The sequence below is a fragment of the Notothenia coriiceps genome, unplaced genomic scaffold (assembly GCF_000735185.1).
Source record: "Notothenia coriiceps isolate Sejong01 unplaced genomic scaffold, NC01 NC01_scaffold00037250, whole genome shotgun sequence".
NCBI lineage: Eukaryota > Metazoa > Chordata > Actinopteri > Perciformes > Nototheniidae > Notothenia > Notothenia coriiceps.
Window position 1 is genome coordinate 14,973,605 of NW_011369951.1, and position 23,316 is coordinate 14,996,920.

Genomic DNA, 23,316 nt, shown 5'->3' on the forward strand with positions numbered 1-23,316 from the left:
TACACACAATGACACCGACGACGGAGTAATTCGTCACCACAAACACACGACACCATACTATTTTCGCGGTGTACTTGAGTTAGTAACTTAAACCCATCTCAAGAGGGTAAAGACGTAGGTGTTTTGATGATTCTTGACAATAGTTTACGACAATGGACAATGCGACTTAGGTGTCCACACTTCTGTCATTCTTAGATGAGAGAGAACACCAGACGACATGACCGGGTGAACTTGCGGTCAGAGGGTTCAGGACGCTTAAACAGCACCTAACCAGACGTTCAGTTAGTAAATGAGTCTTGTGTCTTCATCATGTGACGGGTGAACGTGGGTCAGAGTTCAGGACTTAACACCTACATGCGTGTTTCACTCAGCAATAAGGTAATTCGTTATTAAGTCAACACTGACAATATATGAGTTTTGTAAAAAGACTGTATTTGCTATGTAAACATAATAGGACTTTTAGTTCATCTGAAAATGGCTCGTGATCTCGACGTTTTGCAAATGTGTGGGACGTCCGGCCGGTGGACCCTCCGTCGTATTGTAAAGTGGACTGTTTGGAAAAGACAGTCTCGCGTCTCATCCGACGAACCGACTAGACGGGGGGTGGCGCCGTGAACCCGTTCACGTGTGTTTTTCAGCTCGTTCAAGAGAATTCTTAGCGTAGAAGACTTACCCGTCGGGAAGTTTCGCCCTTCTACTCGGAGAGTCCTATTGTGTGTCGTTCATCCCGTTTTCCGTCCGAACGCGTCACAAACACGACCACGTCTTGCGTTTGTCGTCTATTTTTCCGTCTACATACGTAACGTGCGAGAGTGTTTGAGGTGACTACCGTGAATCTCACTTTATAATTATGATGTCCTATGAGTCAAATCACGACGCAGACGGACCGTACCCTCCTCAGACACGCACACACTTGTAACAATGGAACTTTGGACTTTTACACATTGTAGTTTTTAGACTTGCTCCACACTCAACAAGGGTGTCACACCAAGTACTTTCCCCAGGAATAGTTCCCCGGAAATCTTTAGTTCACACCGGAATAAATCCCTGACGGAGGATTACGCAAATGAGCCGCTGACGTCACTTCTTCTTCTTCTGCTTTGGATTTACTGGCAGGCCGCAAACAACTTCACGGCGTATACTGCCACCCGGAGTCCCCGGCCGGAAGTCCCCGAGTAAATCGCCAGAACACCGACACCTCCTCACCACTCCACCGCTCCCATGTTTTTTTTTGTGTTGTAATAAGGTAGTCTCTCTCCGTTGGTGCGCTGGGCTAATGCTAATGCTAATAATGCTAATGCATGCAAATACAATGGCGGCTTCACAAAACGTTTCCGAGTTTTACGGGGCGTGGTTTGCAATTCGCCCAGCCAATCAGAAATTGGAACCTTTTCCTCCCCAGGAAAGTACCTCTTTATCAGGGACTAAAAAGGGGTAAAAAGGTTAGCAAAAAAAAGTTCTAGTTCCAGATCTTTTTGGTGTGAACGCAAAATCCCAGGAACTATCGGAACTATTCCTGGGAAAAGTACTCCGGTGGGAAAGCGCCTATTGTCTAAATAAAGCAGCTGGCCTGTTGTTTTAACCTTGATCAATCATTCATTTAATACTGGGTATCTGCAAATAACAAGTCTTATATATAGACTTGTATACTCAATACTTTGATTGGCCATCCCTAACATCTGTAAAATAAATGATTCACTTTTTTAATCAATAATAAATTAGGTTACTTTTATGAAGAAATATAATTATAAAAAATGCGGTTGCTGACCAACAGAAACGCCTCATCGTCACAATTTTATGAAAATTCATTTGGGGAAAAAACAAGCCTATGCATGTGCTTGTTTAAGCGCTTTATTGATCAAGCACTGGTCATCATATGCAAGCTGAAACATCAATTTGATTTATTACGCTCAATTGTCCCACCCACCAGTCAGCAGTCTCTGCTCCCTGCTACAATATGTTTAGGCTCCATAGAGAGAGGCTTTATTCCCAAAACACCCCCAGCCCAGTCGAGTCAGCTGAAACCAGACAATCACAATCAAATTCTGCAGCTTATTGAAAACACATCTCCATGCATTAATCCGTGCATTCTTCTGCTTTTACATTGGCATCTCAAAAATCAGCATGCTTGCTCTGTCTATAAACGCCAGTGCTTTTACTATCTATGCTACTTATGCAAAATGGAGTGATTGTCATAAAATGGTATGCTGATACAGATGTTGTCAGCATTTTACAGTATTGACCCGCAGCTCACATTTATCAGTTCACTTATTGGCTGTGCCGTGGTGCATTCTTATGTCAGCTTAAAGGTGCCTTCTTTTTAAACAAAAACATATCAGCATTTTACACAAACACACACATGTCTTTTGAATGTTTTAACAAACTGTAAACAACATGTATTATCAACTGCATTTATGCTCTCTATAGTTTTTGAAATATGTATCACATGACGTGCATGGGGTGATCTTCTCTGCTTTTACATAGAACATGTCGTCATGGATAATGAATAGGTAGGCTGTGTCTCTTATACAACACTGCAGATATATTTGTTTTTCTACCATCTTTTCACACAGCTAGAAGCATTCTACCTGATATTACATTTCACTTTCCCCATATTAAGTTGTCCCAGAATATTAGAAAACAATGCAGAAAGAAATAGAAATTGGGCCTTGACAATGCTGCCAGCTGTGATATAGAAATTAGATGGAATCAGTGTTAGGGTTTCTGAGTATGTGGTAGAATACATTGTCAGTAGCATCTAGTTTCCTCTCCCCTGGGTGCAGTCTTGAGCATTAACATGATTCTTCTTACGCCCTACTTTTCTCTACCTGACCCTGAAAGAAGCTCATCTCTTGAAACAAATGTGTCACTCACATGCATTTCACTCCATTGATTTTATAAATAGATATTTGAGTTATTTTTAATAATGGTGTTCCATGGTACCATAGTATTTGCTCTTAAGGTTACATGGTAACCTGGTAAATCACTGTCCTACTTTTGCTTCTGAGAAATGATTGATCAGATTTATTGAAGCTTCAATGCACTACCTGACACCTCGATCACACTGCTAGGAAGCTGTTCGTGATGGATACATGTCCTGTATGTGAGCATGTATGCTTCTATTCCTTAAAAAATATTATTACACAAAATGTCTGTATTTCAACTTTAAGTCAACTTTAATGTCAATCTTTCAGTTTGTGTGTACAGACAGAGAGATTGAAATGACGTTTCCGACAATCCCGAATAAAAAATACAATTATACAATATACAGATATGTATAAAAATATGTATATATCTTACCCCATGTTAACTAAAGGTATTTAGAAAAGTATATTTGTTCTGCATGCCTCCACCAATTACACATGCATTTTCAAAACGTATACATGACAATATTTATTTTCCGAGTTTGAAAACAGATGTGATATAGTTTTGGCGTTGTGCAATGCGGACCCCACTGACTTTAATTTCTCAACTATTTTCTCCTTTTTTTTATATCACTATGGAGTCATTCCAGGAAATAATGTATTTATTCAAGTTTTCAACAAACATCAACAAGCACTCGGGTCCCGGCTGTGCGCATCACTTTTTAGTGCCAGGTTTCTGTTGGTTTTGAGCTTCTTGCAGCATTTTGTTTATACAATGCTTTTAGTAAACGCTGTGCATGCTTCTTTGGTGAAAGTGTTCTAAACGCTGTGGATGTGTTAAGTTCTTGAAGATGTTTCTTCTTTTGCACATGTTTTTAGCAAATTAGCATTTTTTTATTTGCATCATTTTTGAAAGTGCAGCGCATTTCTCCTAATGGAAGTGTTTGGGCGTGTTTCCCCTGTCGGCCACGTAATGACTTGCTACACAGCTGATCATTTTGTGGGTGAGGGGTTAGTTCATACAGGATGAATCCAGGTTCCCTTTATTGATGAATGTATAAATTTACTAAGAGGGTGTATGTATGCCACCTACTCTACTACCTCTACTGAGCCTAGAGTTGCTATATGTAAACAGAACAACGCATTGGCTGTCCCCCCCCCCCTCCCCTTTCACCTACACCAGATACTGACGTAGTTCTGGACCTCCTCGGTCCCCTGACAGACTATTTTGAATGTGGGGGAATAGCTGAACTTTGAGCTTCAGCCGAGGTAATTTATCTTCCGAGTTGAGCTGGGTGCCTGTATCAGCAGCTCCTCCGCTAGCTGAGGCAGCTAATTAATCTCCTCGGGGGCCGCAGCAGACATGCTGCTCTCAGGATGATGCATGAGAGGAGCACAGCAGCACAGGTACTACGAGGGCCCCGCCACTTTATCCACATCTCTCTTTATACATAGCTTATTCCCTCATAACTGACATTTGAAACATACCATCATTATATCCCTTCTCTTTCTTTGTCCTTGCTTCTCTCTCCTTCATTTACCCCATTAGTGCTTTTTCTCTGTCTTTCTTTACAACAATTAGCTACAATTATATCAGCCTAAATCCTCAGATGAGCCGTCTCTGCACTGACCTTAATATGTGAATACACTTTAGGAACAGAGCTTTTGTACCTTTCAAATTCTATTAACAAAGCCATTGCTATATAACCACATACATCACAGCAATACGACCTGTACTGTACAACTGCACACAGACCTCTTGGTAATAGTCTCCACATGTAGTGATTGGAAGGATCTTATATTGTGGTGTTGACATCCATGCTCTTTGAGACAACCTGCACAAGGTTGATAGGTGGACGCCCTCTTTTAAATGTGTTTTTCCACTGCAGCAGTTTTTTTAAATTAGTTGTTGCATCCCACAATTATATTATCATAATATCTGCGACACTGCAGACTGGCATTTTCTTGTTATATCTTGGGCCATCTGCCATCTCTGTTCAGCTGTCTGGGTTTTCTGGTTATTATACAACAAGACTGCCACCTTACCCACAGAACCATTGATACGCACAATCACACTGCTAGTATACTTGCTCTCCAAAGGATGTCAAGTAAATGCAAAAAACAGCATAGTGTTGCAGGTATGAAGCTTCTAAATTGTGTACTTTTAAACCACTACATTTATTTAATACCTTTAGTTACTTTACAGATTTGGATTAATAATCTGATATATAATCAATATTTACATTTTAGTTCCACCTGGAGTAAATCCCTGCAGTATAAAACGTTATTAAAACTAGCTGCACCTTTACCAGCTTTCAGAACACTTTAATGCATCATTATTTATAATGATATGATATATGATTCTGTAATGGGCCAATCAGCATAATGAGTACTCTTTACTTTTGGTACTTTAAGTATATTTTAATGATATTACTTTTGTACTTTTAATTGAGTAACATTTTGAATGCAGGACTCTCACTTGTAACAGAGTATTCCTACACTCTGGTACTTCTACTTTTTCTAGAATACAAGATCTGAGTACTTCTCCCACCTCTGTCTGTTTCTATGGTTACTGTACGGTTTGTCTCAGGTTCTGTGCACCTGCAGCAAAGCCTAAACACATTAGGTAAAGACAGTTGCTGTCTGCATTTTGTTATGATATAAATAAAGCAGCATATTTATCCTTAAATTGAGGTGAAGCTTGTTTTCACGTCTTTTTAATATTGTAATGTTCATAGAGGCAGAGCTGACAGGCACTACAGATAAGAGAATGCATACTGAGTTTGTTTTGTATCAAAGACAAAGACATTTTTTCCCTATATTTCTCTTGATACATATTTTACTGTGCACAAAAATAAAATATTTGTTCTTGATATTAGAATCACAGATATCTATCAATCGTAAAGGTCCTTTAAGAATCCCTGAGGTCTTTGTGTCTGCTGAGCTGCTGGACCAAATAGATTGTTTTCTCACTACGAGCAGCACACGGCGTGTCGCTTAGCAGTCCTTTGCAATATCCAAGAAATTAACCAATGTTCTTCTTTTGAAGATGTGTTTCTACAGTATGTTGCGGTTATTATGCTGGGGCATAAATTGGCTGTGATTCAAGGAAAACACAAGAGCTAGTGAACTGATGTTAACCCAGGTTATACATGTACAGAAACACAGCCTGTATAGGAAATGAAGTGGAAACGTGAGGTGCAAATCTTTAGTGCTGATTTTGCTACAAATTAATTAACACTTGACATAATTGTGATACGCTACTGTTGCTTTTCAAAGGGAAGGGATTTACTATTTTGCAGCTACAACATCCTCTAGAAAATGTCGTTATTTGTGCAGCACCATAAATAAATAATTTCCAGCACTGTTTTCAAAAAATATTCCATGCAAAACGCAATTAATTTTATCAGCATGAAGAACATTTCATTAATTTCAAGCACACAGTTTATACGTTAAAGCATAAAGAGTTTATACGTTAGATGATACACGTTTGTTGTAATTAGAATATTATGCATCTATCTCTATAAGCTTAGCTTAAAAGCTGTTGATTCATCTTCCAAAGCGTGCCATGCTCCACCAGCTGCTTTGTGTTTGTCTGCCTGCAGTGTGGCTCGTGCTCCACAGCCATTTGCTTCCATTGCCTCAGTCTGAGGCTTGGACACAGTTTAAACACACTTGTATAGTCATGTCCCATATTTCAGGACCTTCTTGCATCCTAGCTGCACTGGACTAAAAATGAACTTCCTGTGTTTTTAGCTTTTTTAACTTCCTCTTGTTATCGTTCTGTCTTTAAACGCTGACAGCAACACTCTGTAGCTGTCAGTCAAAGAGGAAGTCTGATGAGACATGCACTCATAAAGTTACTGTGGTCAGTCTAGTCATGGAGCGTGAGCATGATGCTGTTCATGAAAATGGTTAAATATTATTTCCTCTTACAGTACAGCGTGAGAAGTAATCATGCCAGGGTTTTTTCACACGCAAGAGAAGGTTTTATATATCACACTAGTTTTGTTGTGACTGTAAGTTATGTGGAATGTCACAGTCGTTTCTATCAGGATGTTTTATATAAGACTTGGCAGTATTTAGATCCTCTTTCTTGTTAGCTTTCCATCTGTTGTACTCTTAGCGTTCTCACCAGTGAATGTAGAGAGACAGTCAGGGGACAGACTGTTCCTGCTACACCTCCTGCCATTCACCTTGTAAATATGCCTCTCCAAACCTTTTCAGTGGAGGTGTGAAGTCAATGGCAGGACACAGTGTCAGCATGTCTGGGGGTAAACATGCTGTTATATCTTCAAAGAGAAAGTCAACCCAAAATCATGAATCCATATTTTCCCTCCCAACTGCAGTGCTATCAATCAATGTAGATTGTTTCGGTGTGAGCTGTTGAGTGTTGGAGATATTGGCTGCGGAGTTGTCTGCTATTTCTCCAATATAATGGAACTAGATGGCACAAATTTGTTGTGCTCAAAGAGCCGAAAATATGTTGGAAAAATCCAAGTGCAATGTCCCTTTCTAGGACCTGTTTAATCTCCAACATTCACTCACACCAAAACAATCTAGTGGGGAGGAAGGTGGGTAAGCTTTCCCTTTTAAGCGCTTTTCTTTTTGCCTTGGAGTTTTGAGAAACGTATTGTTACAACATGTGACCGCAAAATAGTCTCATTACCATACTGTATGCTGCTTTCTTTGTACCAAACTCTATACAAACTAAATTAGCAACTAGCTAGTGAAGACATTGGAACGTTTTGCAAGTTGACGTTCTCTGTGTTTCATACGATATCATTCTCTGGAGTTGGTGGCGACCAAACCAGAGGTAAAATAAAAGTTACTCTAGGACCCTACATTTTCAGGTGGACGCAAAGATGACAATATCATTTTATTGCTGCTCTGTTTCTGCTGGGTGATTAAGGATCTGTTTGTTAACATTCCATCACTTTTTAAGGCCGTACTATGTCTGTAGAGTTTGTCCCACTTTTAGTTGCCAACAGTCTATGAGAGCAGCTCTGCAGTGTTGTCAAGTCATATAATAAAGAAATCATCTCAAATGTAATTTTTTGCAAGTAAAACTTATTCACAATGGTCATCAGGTTTGATCTAGACCAAAGAGAAGAAATTGAACTTCCAGACAGCAGGACTGGCATGCATCAAGGTAGGCAGCAGGGAATGTAAACTGAGAGAGTGTTTGTGCCTATATTTGCGTATGTACTGGTGCGTGTCCTAGTGTGTGCGGATTTAAGTGTTCAAATATGTGTGTTAGCCTACATCCATGCATGTGAGTGGCAGGGTTAGAGCCCTCCATTAAGCTGTGTTTACAGTGTGTAGGGCCAGAGTCTCTCCCTGACGCTCGGCCTGTCCCTGGATCATCAATCAGAAAGACTTCCGAAAGCTTCCGCCTGTGATCCCTGCCGCCTGCCAGACCGGCCTCACATACAACTTCTGGGATGTTACGCTCTGCTGTTGTTGTAGAAGAACAGGGTTCTTGAGATTCCTGCCTTCTGAGGAGATTGTGTTTTCCAGCAGTGTAGATTTTTGTCATAGGATGGAATGAGACTACGTATGTTGCAAGACTGCTTTGAGGTTAATCTGAACTATGCTGGTGGGAAATCTGAGAGGACCATCATGCCCTAAAATGGAGATCCTTTTCCTTTCTGGCACAGTTGTTTAAAAGGCTCCAGTTTTTATAGGCTTTATTTGTTGATAATGTTACATTTTTTCTGGCAAAGGATAGTTTTTGTGTTGTTGTAATGTGAGGTATTGACTTTATTTCAGACTCTTTAAACAAACATCCAAATACTGTGTTGAAAGGGTTTGCTAGGACAGCAATTAAGCTTAAAATATGTTTTAGGCTGATTAGCACCAAAACCATTGACTTTAAATACCAAGTAGACATAGTCACTGGAATGTCACCCATTAGTTTTTGGGCTATGGTCTCGAAGATTCTACTTTTACTTTTTGTACGCAACCATCTTGTCTTTTTTAATACTAATGGTTGAGCAAAATACAACACTGAACAAGTAAAATGAGTAAAAGCTGTAATGCGGAAACACAGATAGCACCCAGACTGTGATAGTTACCTGTCAATCAAAAGTTAGCCACGCCCTAAAATGTACAATGTTTTATCTTCCATTTTACTCTAAATTGGACCATAAATAGACACATTTACATCAGGCTCTTATTAAAAGTACCAATAACAGTTGAGACCATAAACTCTTCCGGAAAATGCTGGATATACACACACGAAAATCTTCGTAGACTTCCATACAATTGGGCTTCTTCTTTCAACCAATAGGATTGGATATAATGCATGTTTAAAACACTTGCACATTGGCGTCACCTATTTGACCCAGAGATTGTCTCTTAACTAAACACAAAGGTAGGCTGAGGAGGATGGAAATTAGGTTTGATCAAAAACAAAAGTCCTCTAATATTTGTATGTTGACTAGATAACAATGCTAGATGAAAATGACACAATTCAACCTAAATGTGTGTTTTTTGGGAATCCATCCAGCAGGTCAGCCAAGTCATTAGGATTCCATGTATATCGAATTGCGTAGCAGTCCTTTTAATTGTCGTTAAGTCAAAAATAATAACCAATAATGTCAACCTGCCGATGCTTCTACAAGAGATGTCAGTTAGCTTAAACCTCTAGGGAACCATAACTGCTTGTATAAAATCCCAATTATTTTCTACTCAGTAGTTGTCACCACACTGCTAGTATAACTGAAAGTCTTCAAACTACGTGATTCTTTTGAACAAATAATTTCCTACAATGAGCTGTGTTTAAGATTCATTATAATATACATACTATAGGTTAATGTCACTATCTGAGTTAGCAGGAGCCTTACATAATTTTCTTTGATAAAATAAGGTGACGAATAATCAATTGTTTGTATTCTTACTGTGTGTTATTCCAATGTTCCCTTTGCTGCAGAAGTGTTTTTGTGTGTACTGACCTAGATGAAACCTGCCAAAGAGACAAGGCATTGAGAGGCTTCTTCATGGAAGTAGGTTGCAATGTCTCTTAGGGTGAAACACTCAGCTACAACTCTACAGGGAGCTCGCTATATTTATGATGGTGCAGAGAAGCACCATAATTGTGCTGTGCCTATTCTGCCAGATGCATATTCAGAACAAAAGCACCACATTGGTTCTCTGTTAACTTGTCAAAGCGACACACTTTCTCTTCATGTCCTACCAAGCTGCTGTAGCGACAGAAAACAGAGGGGCTGGAGTTTATGTGATGCCATACATTTGCTTTAAGTGTCACCCCTCACACACCATGCCAATAGCTGATTTGTTATTTCAGGGACCACCTGTGAGGAACCTTTTACTCTTAGCACTGTTGTGACCTTGGGTGTCCTCAAGCGGTAGAAATAGACAGAAAAAAGTGTTTAGATAAGTTGGACTCTAATTCAAACAAAGAGCTGATCTTAGGTCTGAAAGTGTGTTTTGAAAGGGAAATGTTTTGCAAAACAAAATACCCTGAAAAAACGTTGACTTTAATTAAATGTATTATGTCAACAGATTTCAGATAACTGTAATAAGTTAGTTGAAAGCAATAATATTAAGTTGAACCTATCATTGCTTTCAACTAACCTAATACTGTTATCTGATTTGATTAATTTGATTAAAGTCAGTTTCAGTTTTTTCAGTGTAGCTGTGTCACAGAGGCTTTAAAAAGAAGATTTTATATAATAATAATAATCCACTTCACACCCTCAGCGACTCTGAAAACAGCCTGTGAAAGCAAAATAAATGATCGGCAAACATGGCACAGCTGTGGTCATTTGGTTTTCGGATGAGAGAACAATGAGTTTTGCACGTGAACTCGGAGTGGCCGCCAGGTGGGTGAAGCCCTCTCCCAGGGCTGTTTGCACACCTAATGACAGCTTGTTTTCACTGACCTGTGTGGACAACATGGGGAGAAGGGGGGAAGGGGATGAGAGAAAAGGGAAAATAGCAACGATGAAAAGCTCAAACTAAATGTTAAGCAGAAGGACAAAAAAGAGAAAGCAAATGATATAAAAAGATGTTAACAAATTTGAGGGGAAAAGTACTGGGGTGAGGGGGGGCTCAGTATCTAGTAGAGCTCGTTCACCCGCAGAGCCAGCCGAAGCGCTCTCTGATTGGTGCTGCGCGCTGCAGCTCTCTCCCCTCCCCCCTGAAGAAAGAGGTGCAGTGGGAACGTCAGACCCAGACAGCGCAGGACTCAGCCACTGAAGACACTCATCTCTGAAGCTCTGCATGAGACCTTTCTACAGAGTGTTTAGGCACAGACTACATGCCAACCTGCTCTCCTACAGCATAGAGGCTTCTGCTACTGCACTCAGGAATTTATGAAACACATTGCACTGATTTAAAAGAAAACCATAGCTAAAGAATAGTGCCTTGAATTCAGTGCATTGAGAAGCACTCCGGCCGGTCACCATGGGCAGGCAGGGACACGAGAGCACCGCCGCGGCGCCCGGGATGCGCATCACACGCTCCCAGAGCAAGATGAGCCTGTCTGCATCATTCGAAGCGCTGGCAGTCTATTTTCCCTGCATGAACTCCTTCGATGAGGAGGACGGAGGTAAGACCAGATCTGGGGATAATATCCGAGCACCATCTGCTGCAGGCTGGGGGGGGGGGGGGGGCAGTGCTGTGTAAACTGAGAGAGAGGAGATGGATTTAGATGCAATCTGGGCCAGATGCAATTAGCTTTGATGAAAGTGAAGTTCAATAAGGGTATAATGTAATGCTTGTTTGTGCGAAAATATGAGTTCAAAGTTGGTTTATATGCCTGCATCTCTTGTGAAACACACAGACTGCTACAGGAACCAGCATGATTTAATATTCTACTCATGCGAGTCAATATCTTATTCCCCCGTGATATCAAGTCTAGCTATGAATGAAAATGAAATGAATCACTGCTTAGTGCCATGTGGGTGGTGGTGTTTATTTAGCTTAAGAACACAACATTACTCCATGAGTGTTTCTTCACATTTCCTGAGAAGTACTGATGACGCCTGTCAGTGTTTATATTTATGCCTCCCCAGATGCTCTTCTCATGTCCTATTCTAGTTGATTTATTTACAGGGTCCTGTTAGTCATGTATTAATGATGTACTCTTTTTATTATACCTTCCGTTATGCTCATATCTTTGCCTGATGACACCAGCTGTTTTTAGCCACAGCTTTACACTCACTTGTCCTCACACCTCCACTGTTTGGCTACGAGCTGCTCCACCACTCATTGTCTTTTCCTTTCTTGGCATGGCCAGGATTTGAGGGTCGTGACCATTGGTGACGGGCCAGTTTGTCTGACTTTAAGGCCACTGCTGCTCCGTGTTGCCAGATACTTAACAACATTGTTCGGCTGCCCAGTATTTTCAAACAGTGGTGATAATGCTCCAGTCTGTAACACATTTACCTCATCTGCCATTGCTAAAAATTAACTTTTGTGTATTTCGTTATAATGTTATAAATGTTCCAATTTGTAGAGAGAAACATTTAATAGTTATTATTTCAAAAGATCAACCCTTTATTGATAGTATAGTAAATACAGTAAGGACTGCTTAGCCGTACCATACAATGGGAGTAAAAAAACTGGAAATGTTGTGATTTTAGTGTTCGTTAATCACAGGCCACTGATTGGTCGAGCTCTTTATGCTCAGGTTGGCCACAGACGTCAGAGACAACCTCTACGGCCTTGTCTCCTATTGTAAGGTGTGAAGAGCAGTAAGAGCAGGAAGAGGAGGCGGAGGCCGGCTCAATAACCCCGATCTCAAGCCTGAAAGGCTTCATGTCTGTTCATGCCTGTGCGAGATAAGACTACTCCTCTGACAAAACAAGGAGGAGAGGAGGAAGAGGGAAGACAGGTGTATTCATGCTTCGTTGTTGATTCATACGCCTTACACACTGGGAAATGATGTTCATTCAAATGTGGCATAAGGTGATAGCCCATTGTTTGTCACAGCGCACCTGGGGGTTGCCATCAGTGAAGTGACACTACTGTAACTATTACTTTATATCTGACCTCTGGGAAATAACAGGATGAACTCATTTTGTATTGGTTTGATTGCAGATATGAGATCTATAATTGGTGCATTAACATTTCATAATACTTTGATTATTAGTCTTTGACCATAGCCGTGCACAATTTCATTTTATATGTATTTGTTGTGCAGACATGCCAGCTTAACAGAGCTTAAAATGCAAACTCTTTTGTCTCTTGTCTCTTGACTCACAGTGAAGAAACGTGTCTTTCTCCTAATGAAATATCAAATTAAACATAATAGTGAAGTGTGTGTGTGTGTGTGTGTGTGTGTGTGTGTGTGTGTGTGTGTGTGTGTGTGTGTGTGTGTGTGTGTGTGTGTGTGTGTGTGTGTGTGTGTGTGTGTGTGTGTGTGTGTGTGTGTGTGTGTGCGTGCGTGCGTGCGTGCGTGCGTGCGTGCGTGCGTGCGTGCGTGCGTGCGTGCGTGCGTGCGTGCGTGCGTGCGTGCTGGCAGCCAAGCATGTTTTAAGTGGTGCAGCATGTGTGTAGTTGTGTGTATGTGTGTGTAGGTATGTGTAGGTGTGTGTACGTCCAGCACAGGAACAGGGAGGCAGTGTGTAGAGGAGCCGCAGCAGGGCTAATGTTCCGAGTCAGCTGTCATCTTGGATCAGTTAGGATGGGGGGGAAGCATGGGCTACGGCTCCCACAAGACCACCGCAGGCATCCGTAGCACAGACCAGAGGGGGGTATCTGTAGAGAGGATGAATTAGTGACCTTGTTTGAGTGAAATGACCATGATCCTTCCCAGAATAAGCTACACTAAAGGTATAGAGATCTATTTCCATTCAAAGAGTCTTTGTTTTGTTTCCCTCTGGAATGAATGTTCTACGAGCAGCTGAATGCGGGACAGTTATAATCCGTGTGTGCAACTCGCTGTATGAGTCACAAAATGATGCAGTGTCATGCATTAACACTCTCCTTGGCTCTTCCTCTCCCTCCCTCCTCTCTTCCCCCACGTGTGGCCTTCATTGTGCAGAAGCAGGGGGTAAGAAGCTGCGCAGCACCATCCAGAGGAGCACGGAGACGGGCCTGGCGGTGGAGATGAGGAGCAGGATGACTCGGCAGGCCAGCCGGGAGTCCACAGACGGCAGCATGAACAGCTACAGCTCCGAGGGAAAGTAAGGACACGCTTATTCTGAGGTCGCTCGGAAAGCTCCTTCTTATTTCACTGAGAGCATTAGTACATACGCAGCAAACAATTCCAAACTCTTCCTTACAGCCGTTACCCCCCGACAGATTCGTCTTATCTTAATGAAACTGTCTCTTTAATCTCCATGTTTGTGTCTTCTCTGTTTCAGTCTCATCTTCCCCGGTGTGAGGCTCTCCTCAGAAGCCCAGTTCAGCGACTTCCTGGATGGCCTCGGCCCCGCTCAGCTGGTTGGACGACAGACGTTGGCTACTCCCCCCATGGGTGAGAACAGCAACCTTTTTAGTCATTAATTGTATACAGTACCTTGGTTATTCACAGAATACCTCTTTGCACTAAGAAGTGAACACGTTGATGAGGGAAAGTTAATAGTCTTGTTAGTCATTCATTATTATTATTTGATTATGTATTTATGTTTTCCTTAGTGACAATGCACATTATCAACATCACTGTAAAAGTGCCATTGCTAGCCAAAAGGCTAAGTTTCAACTGTTGTCCCACGGCCTGATGTTACAATTGGCCATTCAAAGAATATTGAATGAAAACAGAACAGGAAAAAGCCAAACATGAACAGTTGAACAGGATCAGAACTCATGCAGTAAGACAATTAACATGCAGCTGACTAATAAAAAACATTGGGTACAAACAGTTAAATATGACGACATGAAATTGCATTACAGAACACAAAGCAAAGCAGACAATCAGAGTGCATGCATATCTCATTTAAAATACCTATACCATACTAACTTATATATGCTGTCTGTATATGGTGTGAAATATGAGGTTATTATAGTGCTTGAAGTAAAAAATCTGTCAACGCTGTTATCCAGGTGACATCCAGATTGGTATGGTGGACAAGAAGGGAGCACTGGAGGTGGAGGTCATCAGAGCCCGTGGCCTTGTGGGAAAACCAGGTTCCAAGTCACTGCCAGGTAACTTAAGCTCTCACTCTGTCATATCACACTAATATCCTACATTCAACTTAAAAGACCTACAATCATGTTTCTTTTGGGCTTTGGGGTAAGAATAAGAGATGATGCATATTGTAACATATTCCCCCTCTCCTCTCTTCCCAGCACCATATGTAAAGGTCTACCTTTTGGAAAACGGAGTCTGCATAGCCAAAAAGAAAACAAAAGTAGCAAGAAAAACCTTGGATCCTCTTTACCAGCAGCAACTGCCGTTTGAGGAGAGTCCAGTAGGAAAGGTTTTACAGGTGAGGAAACGGAAACTAAACAATATCATTCCTCACTGTTCCACTGCGAACGTCCTTCTGATTAATTATTTCCTCTTTCTTTGCAGATCATTGTTTGGGGCGACTATGGACGCATGGACCATAAATCCTTCATGGGAGCAGTTCAGATACTGTTAGATGAGCTGGACCTGTCCAACATGGTGATTGGCTGGTTTAAGCTCTTCCCCCCTTCCTCACTGGTTGACCCTACTCTGGCCCCACTGACAAGAAGAGCTTCCCAATCGTCACTGGACAGTTTCTCTCGATCATAGCAGCGTGCGGAATGATAGCGTTGTTGTAGCAGCCAGTGTTGCGATTACAGGTCACGCCCCCGGTTACACTGCATGCTTGATGTTGTGTCTTCTGAGCCTGTTTCCAGGGGTGCAAAAAACGTGATCCTGTGTTTTGAGCAAAAACGTTGCGCACATTGTGCACGAGGCGAAGCGCGTCGCAAGCGCCTGGCGGCCGGGATGCCGGGTGTTGTTGTTGTTGTTTGGAGGAAGCTGGAATGAACTCCTTAGCACGAGGAATCCGTCAGTTCCAGGTTTTCATCCAATTCGAAGCCATGGGGGTCAGCACTGGGAACCGCTAAACGAGTTCTACAGAAGCCCTTTTCGAATGAAAATAAATGTTTTCCTTTCTTTTTTTTGGTTTCCTTTTTTTATTAGTTTTTTTATGTCAATGTACTTGTATCTGAAGGGGGTGACAGTGTTTCTAACCAGATGCTTGGTCACGCCACGCCAACGGACCTAGCTGTGTAGATGGAGTTTTGGAGACCATCACTTTGGGTGAGGTGTGTCCCAGCTTGTGTCCACACTCCCCCAAAACCCCAAAAGAAATACCCTGGTTACTCTAGGTTTACGTACTGAATCAACCCGTACTGGTAAATTAATCAGAGGCAATATTGAAGTGGCTACCATCAACACTCCAGAACAAACAGAAACCCCATGAAAAGATGTACAATCTACCATCATTCTTTCTCTGTTGATATATTGTATGAAAATAAATGAGAAAAATATATTTTTTTCCCTTTTTAGTTAATTTGCATGGACACAAATTTAGCTGAATTAAAAAAATGAAAAATACAATTATTTTCTTGAGGCTGCAACTTGCAAAAAAGAAGAAGAAAAATAAAACAGATCAGCCATTTTCAACAATTTATATTATTTTTAAGGTAATTGTCACTAGTGCATGGTTTTCAAGGGGAGTGAATGCAACATCGTGATTAAAAAAAAGAGGCATTGTTTATCATTCTTTAGACCATTCATGAGTCTGTGTTTAGCAGACATGCAGATAAGGGAAACTTAAAGGAAACTTTTGGAGCTATTTAACAGAAAATGTTTATGTGACAAAAAGTGATAATGAAAATAAATGTAAATTATTTATTTCATTGTAAAAGGCTCATGCCTTATAAAGATAAACATTATGTGCAAATTGTACATGTTTCTCTTTTTCTTCCTTGTCCCAGGGTACTTCTCATTGTACTACTCATTGCTACCATTGTTCAGTCCCCTGACATTGTCCAGATTTGAGGACTGTTTCAGTATGTATTTTATTTTGGATTTGATTTGTTTAACAAGCATGTTGAAAAGGATTTTCTGCAACATGGCTTGGGCACACCTTACAGTAACTCAGCATGTTTTGATAAAGATGATATTTGGAATTTTTGCAGTTTCTTGTACAGTGCATGTCAACTTCATTACTTTTCTCCCTCACCTTTAAATTGAACTCTACAGCAAATTAGTTATTGGTCTTCTGCGGCCATTTATTGAAGTTTTAACAAAAGACATTCCACCCCCAAGGTCATGTTTTCTTTCAGGTTTTTGAGAAAAAATAAGTGACAAGGAAAATATTTTATATTTAATGGAGGTTGACGAAACAGTTGTGATTGCAAGTGTATTTTATTTCAGTATTGTTGACGAACATGCAAAAATAATCTGTATTGGTACAGCGAGAGGTCTATACCTAATCAAGAGGCAGCAAACATGCGAGAGATGTGTGTGTCGCTGTGGTTCAAGTCCACAGGCACTGTTTGTGAAGATGAGCTAATCACAAGTTCAAATAACAAGGGATATTGCCACAGAAAATGTTTTTTCTTGTTTTAATGAAAATGAAATTAATTTACTATATTTTTGTTAGTTTTATTTAAAAGCCAAGACCAGTTTATTTTTTATTTTCTATTTTTAGTAATTATAAATACTTCTCATGTCTGGGAAGTATATGAATCTTATAGTTGCAGTATGTCTGGATGAAATTGAACTGAGGCATTATTCCTTTTCCACATGACGATAATGCGTTTTAATGTCCAAGAAAACCTTGTGGCTTGAACAAGCTACAGTATATATTTTCATTTTGATTTTGATTGTACATACCTTTAGATGTCAGAATTTGAATAAACAAGCTACCATGAATAGATGATAGACTCTTTTGGAACAGGAAGAATGCCTCACGTGATGACAAAGACATATGTTATTTATCCTTTTGAATGCTTTTTCATTTTCTCTTTTTGGTGCAATGTGTTAATGCCAAGGCTATGTCTTGGTTAAGTATGGTTGAGTACAGAGATTTATGTAAGTTATTTTTCAAATAAAAAATTAAAAAATTGATATTACACTGATGCAAAGAGTTGGGTGATGATACGATTAACACACACGCATGTACAATCACGATAGATACTGAATGTTATTCTCTAGTAACATATTACTCAAGCTCCCAAAACCCTGAATCCTACAATTCCCATAATGCATCCTTTAGGATCCACCAGGTGGATTTCAAAATCAACTCCATAGCCCCCTTTATCAAGCAGGGCTTATGTTATACATTTGGAGACCCTGATGAAATATGAAGATTATATTCTCTGACAACACAACCGACCGTATGGTTGAAAGCACCAATATCAGATAAAAATTATTTTAATGTAACGTTTGAAAGAAATGGATATAGGATCTTTTTCTGTAACATTATATAATGCCTTTATAAAAAGGCAAACTGGGTTAAGGGTTACCTGACATTTTCAGGACTTATTTACCATACTATTTTCTAATAGAAAGTGAGTTACCTGGTTTACAAGTTAGACTAGCTGAACTCCAAAAAATATGAGCCCGTAATGCTGCTAAACTACTTAGTTTGTCCACTGTGCTGGGCAATTCAGGCCAAGCACACAAATTGATTTTAAAAAATGTGCCCTTTATCAATTAGGCTTGACAAATGACTATTTAGTTGCTTCTAAAAATGATGTTTGTAAGGTTTCACCTAATACTTAGGGGTATTTATGTGTCGGCCCAGAAAAAAGTTATACGTTGTATCTGACTTTTTAGGATCATCTGATTTTGTGATTAATCCTAAATAAGATTATGTTTCCAAAAATGTTTTATAAAATTGTATCAGTTCAGTTCAGTAAAATAATGTTTACAACTACTATATGACAAAAATGGTCAACATATCAAGGCCAAGAGTCTACAGCCATGCTACAGGCTTTTCAGAATGTTCACAAGCACCTTTTCAGGGCTGAGCTGACGTCATAACCCGGCAACATCTAGTTATTATATATTCCGTTAAAAGTTCTCAATTCCTTGAAAGCAGCTATCTTTTAACCTTGATCAATATAGTAACACTATAATATATATTATATATACTATAGTAACTTTAGTGATGACAATATTACCTCATCTTACAAATCGTAACCCTAACGACTCCTTATTGCGACTTCCTCCCCTTTCCAAAATGTTCTGTAGAGCTTTTATTAGACTTACTGTAATTGGAATTTCCATAAAGTAATCGGAAAGTGTTCAAACATTAGTGTCATACAGCTTTGCAATCCTACACAAAATAAAATAAGTTTCACACGCTCACACACAATGTGGTCTTGTATGAGGTCTCTGTTTGCTTCTGCTTTTGGTTAAAAAATAGGAATGACTGGATAATGACAAATGACTTCATGAGGGTAGAGGAGGCCGAAGACTTCCTGTTTTAGCCATATTTAAGGAGACTGCAGGACACATGCACGAGAATAGATGTCTTGCTCTACACAACAGGTTTGCACTTTGAGATTTTAATACATTTTTGCATTCAATCTTAGCTCAGGATGCTAATCTCATGGAAACAGACCCTCAAGGAGAGCGGTTATCTGGCTGTGGATGTTTTCACAACCGGTGAAAGGGATGGCTTGCAAAGAACGCTCCTCCTGCTCTTCACCTGTAGCGTCTCCAGCCTCCTGCTCAGCTTGCTGCTCTTCCTATACCTCCTCCTCACGCTGAACTATGATCTAGCTGTGTCTGGAGGGATCTCTTGCTGCTTCGGGACCCTCCTGACAGTTGCCCTCTTCCTATCAAAGAGGATACGTTGCTTAGGGACTCTATTTGTGATCTCTATTTTCATGAAGAAGAGCCGGAACCTTCTCCTCACCGCCGGCACCAGTTTAGTGCTGCTAAGAAACATTCGCAACACCTTGGAGAACACCACAGGTCTGGTCCGGAGTATGATCTGCAACCTGCAGGCCAAGAAAGCAGCCGTCATTGCTCCGTTTAGCAAATATGTGAAGATGCTAAAGTGGCTAGGAAACATGCTAAAGGGGGTTACAGACTTAGGGGTGTTAAACCTTGACCCCCAACTCAAGGTTTCCCCCAGACTGGAATCAGAAATGTTCCAGGTGACGCTCGGTGAGGCCGAGCAGAAGCTGAACGCCACAGTGAAATATGTGAAGTCCATTATGAACACAGTCTCCTCTGTGAGCGAGAAGATGTTCCCCGCCCTCAGTTTCCTCGTGCTCATGATGTTTTTAGCCCTGCACATAAAAAGATACCGCAGTGACATGAAATACCAAAACAGGTTCGTGAGCCGGAGGTTTGTCGCTTTTGACGAGAAGCAGAGGGCGGAGGGGAAGCCCCATGTCCTCCCCCTTACCCCTGAGGAAGAGGAGCTGTACACCCCCCTCCCCTCGGCCCGTCCCACCACCAGAGAGGGGAAAGCCGTGCTGAAGTTTGGAGTTCCGGTCGCCTCCCATCTTGCAGCTTGGGTCATATTTATAACCGTGGATGCCTTATTGTACCTCTTTGTCGACATTGTAACAAAAAAACTATCCGAACTTGAGCCGTTCCATATCCCGCTGATAGTGAGCATCAAAGTGAGTATTTTTGTTAAAGGGGCCTACTTTTGCTCCTTTTCAGGTTCATATCAGTATTTAGTGTGGGACATTTCTCCATGCTTTAATGTTCAAAAAGCTCTTTATTGTTCTCATACTGCCTGTGCTGCAGCACCTCTTTTCAGCCTCTGTCTGAAACCAGAGCTCAGTCTGCTCTGATTGGTTAGCTGGCTGGCTCTGTTGTGATTGGTCAACAGCTTAGAGATGTCCCAGCCCTTAGCCTATCACATACAATATGTTGGAACGCTAGCCAATAGATGAGTGTAACACATAAGTCATTTTCTGGCTAAATTACATGTGATTGCCAAAAACTTCAGAATCTGTATTTACCGCCAAATGACAGTGAATGGTTTCCCCCAAAAGTGGGCGGGGCCGTAATTTCACCTGGAAGTGATGTGTTACTCTCATCTATAGAAGTGTGAGTTTTACATAGTGATGTCAGAAACATATATAACACACTACAGGAAAGGAAAAACCCCCAAAAGCACAATGGGGCCCATTTAAAGACCTTCTGATTTGCAGTATACAGAGTACTTATTATTCATGTGTCTTTTCAGGGGATTGCAACTTTAATAGGCATACCCATTGGCGAGGAAAATCATCAAGAAGACTTTTCCTATTCTGTGACCCTGTTTGAGAAGACGTGCCTCCCTAAACCCAAACTGCTGCTCTATAACTCTATCGTTCCTCTGGCGGCCATCTTGCTCCTCCTAATCCTCATGGCTCTGATTGCTGCCAAAGCCTCACAGATCAGGATCATGGTGTGTGAGCGATTCTTCAGCAACGCAGCGGAGATGAGGGTGGAGTACCTGCATGCCAAAATCCTGAGGAAGAGATTAAAAAAGAGAAAGGAGAAAAACAACTACACATCACTGTATCTAAAGGTATGCTTTACTGTTTTTCTTTGCGTATAGAAGCATCTCTTAAAGAGGCCAACATAATGGAGAAAAAAGTTAACAAAAAAAGATTGCCAAAAATATTTTCCCATCAGTCTAAAGAGGTTGTAATAATGAAGTTTTGGTAGGTAAAACTTTTTTTTGTCAGGATGATTTGGCTAAGTGCTTTAGCCCCAGTTTTCTTTTCAGCCTCAAGAGGATGAAGTGCACCTCTACCTCATCTTCTAAATAAGTCTAAAAGCAATCTTATTTCCTGGTTAAGACACAATATAAGTACCTTGGGTATAGAGTGCATGATAACATTAAAGCAGGAATAATGAATGCTTTTAGTATTTAGAATGTGTGGTAGTTGATACACTTTAGCCATTATAATAATGATCATAAAGAAAACACATCACACGCTAAAACACAGATTAAAACAATATGATTTATTTCCCTGATTTGTTCCCACTATTTCTTAAACAATATTCAGACCACATTTGAAAAGTAATTAAACATCTCTTAAACACATGTTTTATTCTCTTTTCAGCCACAGTTCTGGTGCCCACTGCTCTTCAGGCCCAAAGAGCATGTACAAACTATCGCGTGAGGAAGTAATAATGGACTTTCATATTCCATGAATTAGAAAGCATACAAAACATTTAAGAAACTCTCCTGATGAGGAAAACTTTGAACATCGGTCTCTGTGCCTCACAGATCCTGTTGTGGGGATCACTTTTGAATTCAACTTCTACCTCTGGCAAAACTTCCTCCTCCTCATTGCACAACTCTCATACCTCATTCACACCAACGCAACTCCGGTTCAGAGTGCCTCTCTGGAGGAAAAGACTGTCATTTATCTGCAGCAGTTAGTGTTTAGACACTACAACTGCTGCAAATTGTTGTGTCTCGTCAAATGTGTTAGTTATGTTTATTTATTATATCTGTCATTTTCATGTTTTTTCACGCCATCATCAGTGTCTGCCCCGCCCCTGATTGTTTCCACCTGCTTCCACTCACCTCATGTTTAAATAGTCCTGTCTCTCCCCTGTCCTGTGTCAGTTCGTCTTGTTTGTTTCCCCGAATGGTCGTGCCAAGCCTCAGCTCAGAAAGGATCGCTTTCACTCATGTCAGGTTTTGTTATTTTGTTAATTTTGTAGTTTTTCTTAAGTTCTCTTTTTGTTATGACTAGTTTTTTCCTCGTGAGCGCTTTTTGTTTATTCCAGTACATACTCTGTTAAGAGGGATTACCTGATCTTTGGAATTAAAATGACATTTTGTTACATTCAAGACTTTGTCTCTGGGTTGTGCATTTGGGTTCATCCGTTTGTGTCGAGGTCCTGACAGAACGAATTGACCCAAAATTAACCCAGCCGACCCAAAAGCACTCCAGACTGCATTGTCGGCCCAAGGCAGCCTAATTCACCAGCATCAAGAGCAGCTAACAGCTATTGGGGACAGGAATGATGGTGGAGTGTTTAAAACATGTGGGGACAACAGACTGCAGCAGGGACCTGTTGAAGGTGTTCACAGACATCTTCAACAGGTCCCTTCTGCAGTCTGTTGTCCCCACATGTTTTAAACACTCCACCATCGTTCCTGTCCCCAAAAAGACAAACTGGTCGGTAGTCATTGAGGCTGGTGATTTTTGTCTTTTTGGGGACAGGAACGATGGTGGAGTGTTTAAAACATGTGGGGACAACAGACTGCAGAAGGGACCTGTTGAAGATGTCTGTGAACACCTTCANAAGTCAGGTGTGATACTCAGCTCTGACTAGAAGGCCAGAGAGAAGAAGTGTGACCTCACATGTAGGGGCAGACTGCTCCAGAGCCTAGGGCCAGCTGCTGCGAAGGCTCGGTCCCCTCTGGTTTTGAGCCTTTTGAGCATTGTTAGTTCAGGCAGTCAATTGGAGCACCAATGATACATTAACACGTGACGCACCTCGTCCCTCTTACAACCAACCAAACATATTCTCCTAAACATCCCATTCTATTTAAGCTGCCAGATCTGCTGCCAC

At 40.9% G+C, this 23,316-nt stretch overlaps 1 protein-coding gene across 10 annotated transcripts in view; it reads left to right on the plus strand.

The window, feature by feature from the left end:
• Positions 1–17,901, plus strand: part of LOC104967056 (regulating synaptic membrane exocytosis protein 2-like) — a 49,605-nt gene extending 31,704 nt beyond the window's left edge. For 6 of the 10 annotated variants that reach the window (XM_010796436.1, XM_010796439.1, XM_010796437.1 and 3 more), the window contains 5 exons: positions 13,882–14,020; positions 14,201–14,313; positions 14,880–14,981; positions 15,126–15,265; positions 15,352–17,901. In XM_010796436.1, coding sequence (XP_010794738.1) covers positions 13,882–14,020; positions 14,201–14,313; positions 14,880–14,981; positions 15,126–15,265; positions 15,352–15,555 — 698 coding nt within the window. In that variant the 3' untranslated portion in view covers positions 15,556–17,901. Of the gene's footprint in view, positions 1–9,381; positions 9,388–11,059; positions 11,440–12,722; positions 12,727–13,878; positions 14,021–14,200; positions 14,314–14,879; positions 14,982–15,125; positions 15,266–15,351 lie in introns of those variants that run through there. The other 4 variants (XM_010796446.1, XM_010796444.1, XM_010796442.1 and 1 more) reach the window with 4 other exon arrangements.
• Positions 17,902–23,316: the final 5,415 nt, after the last annotated feature.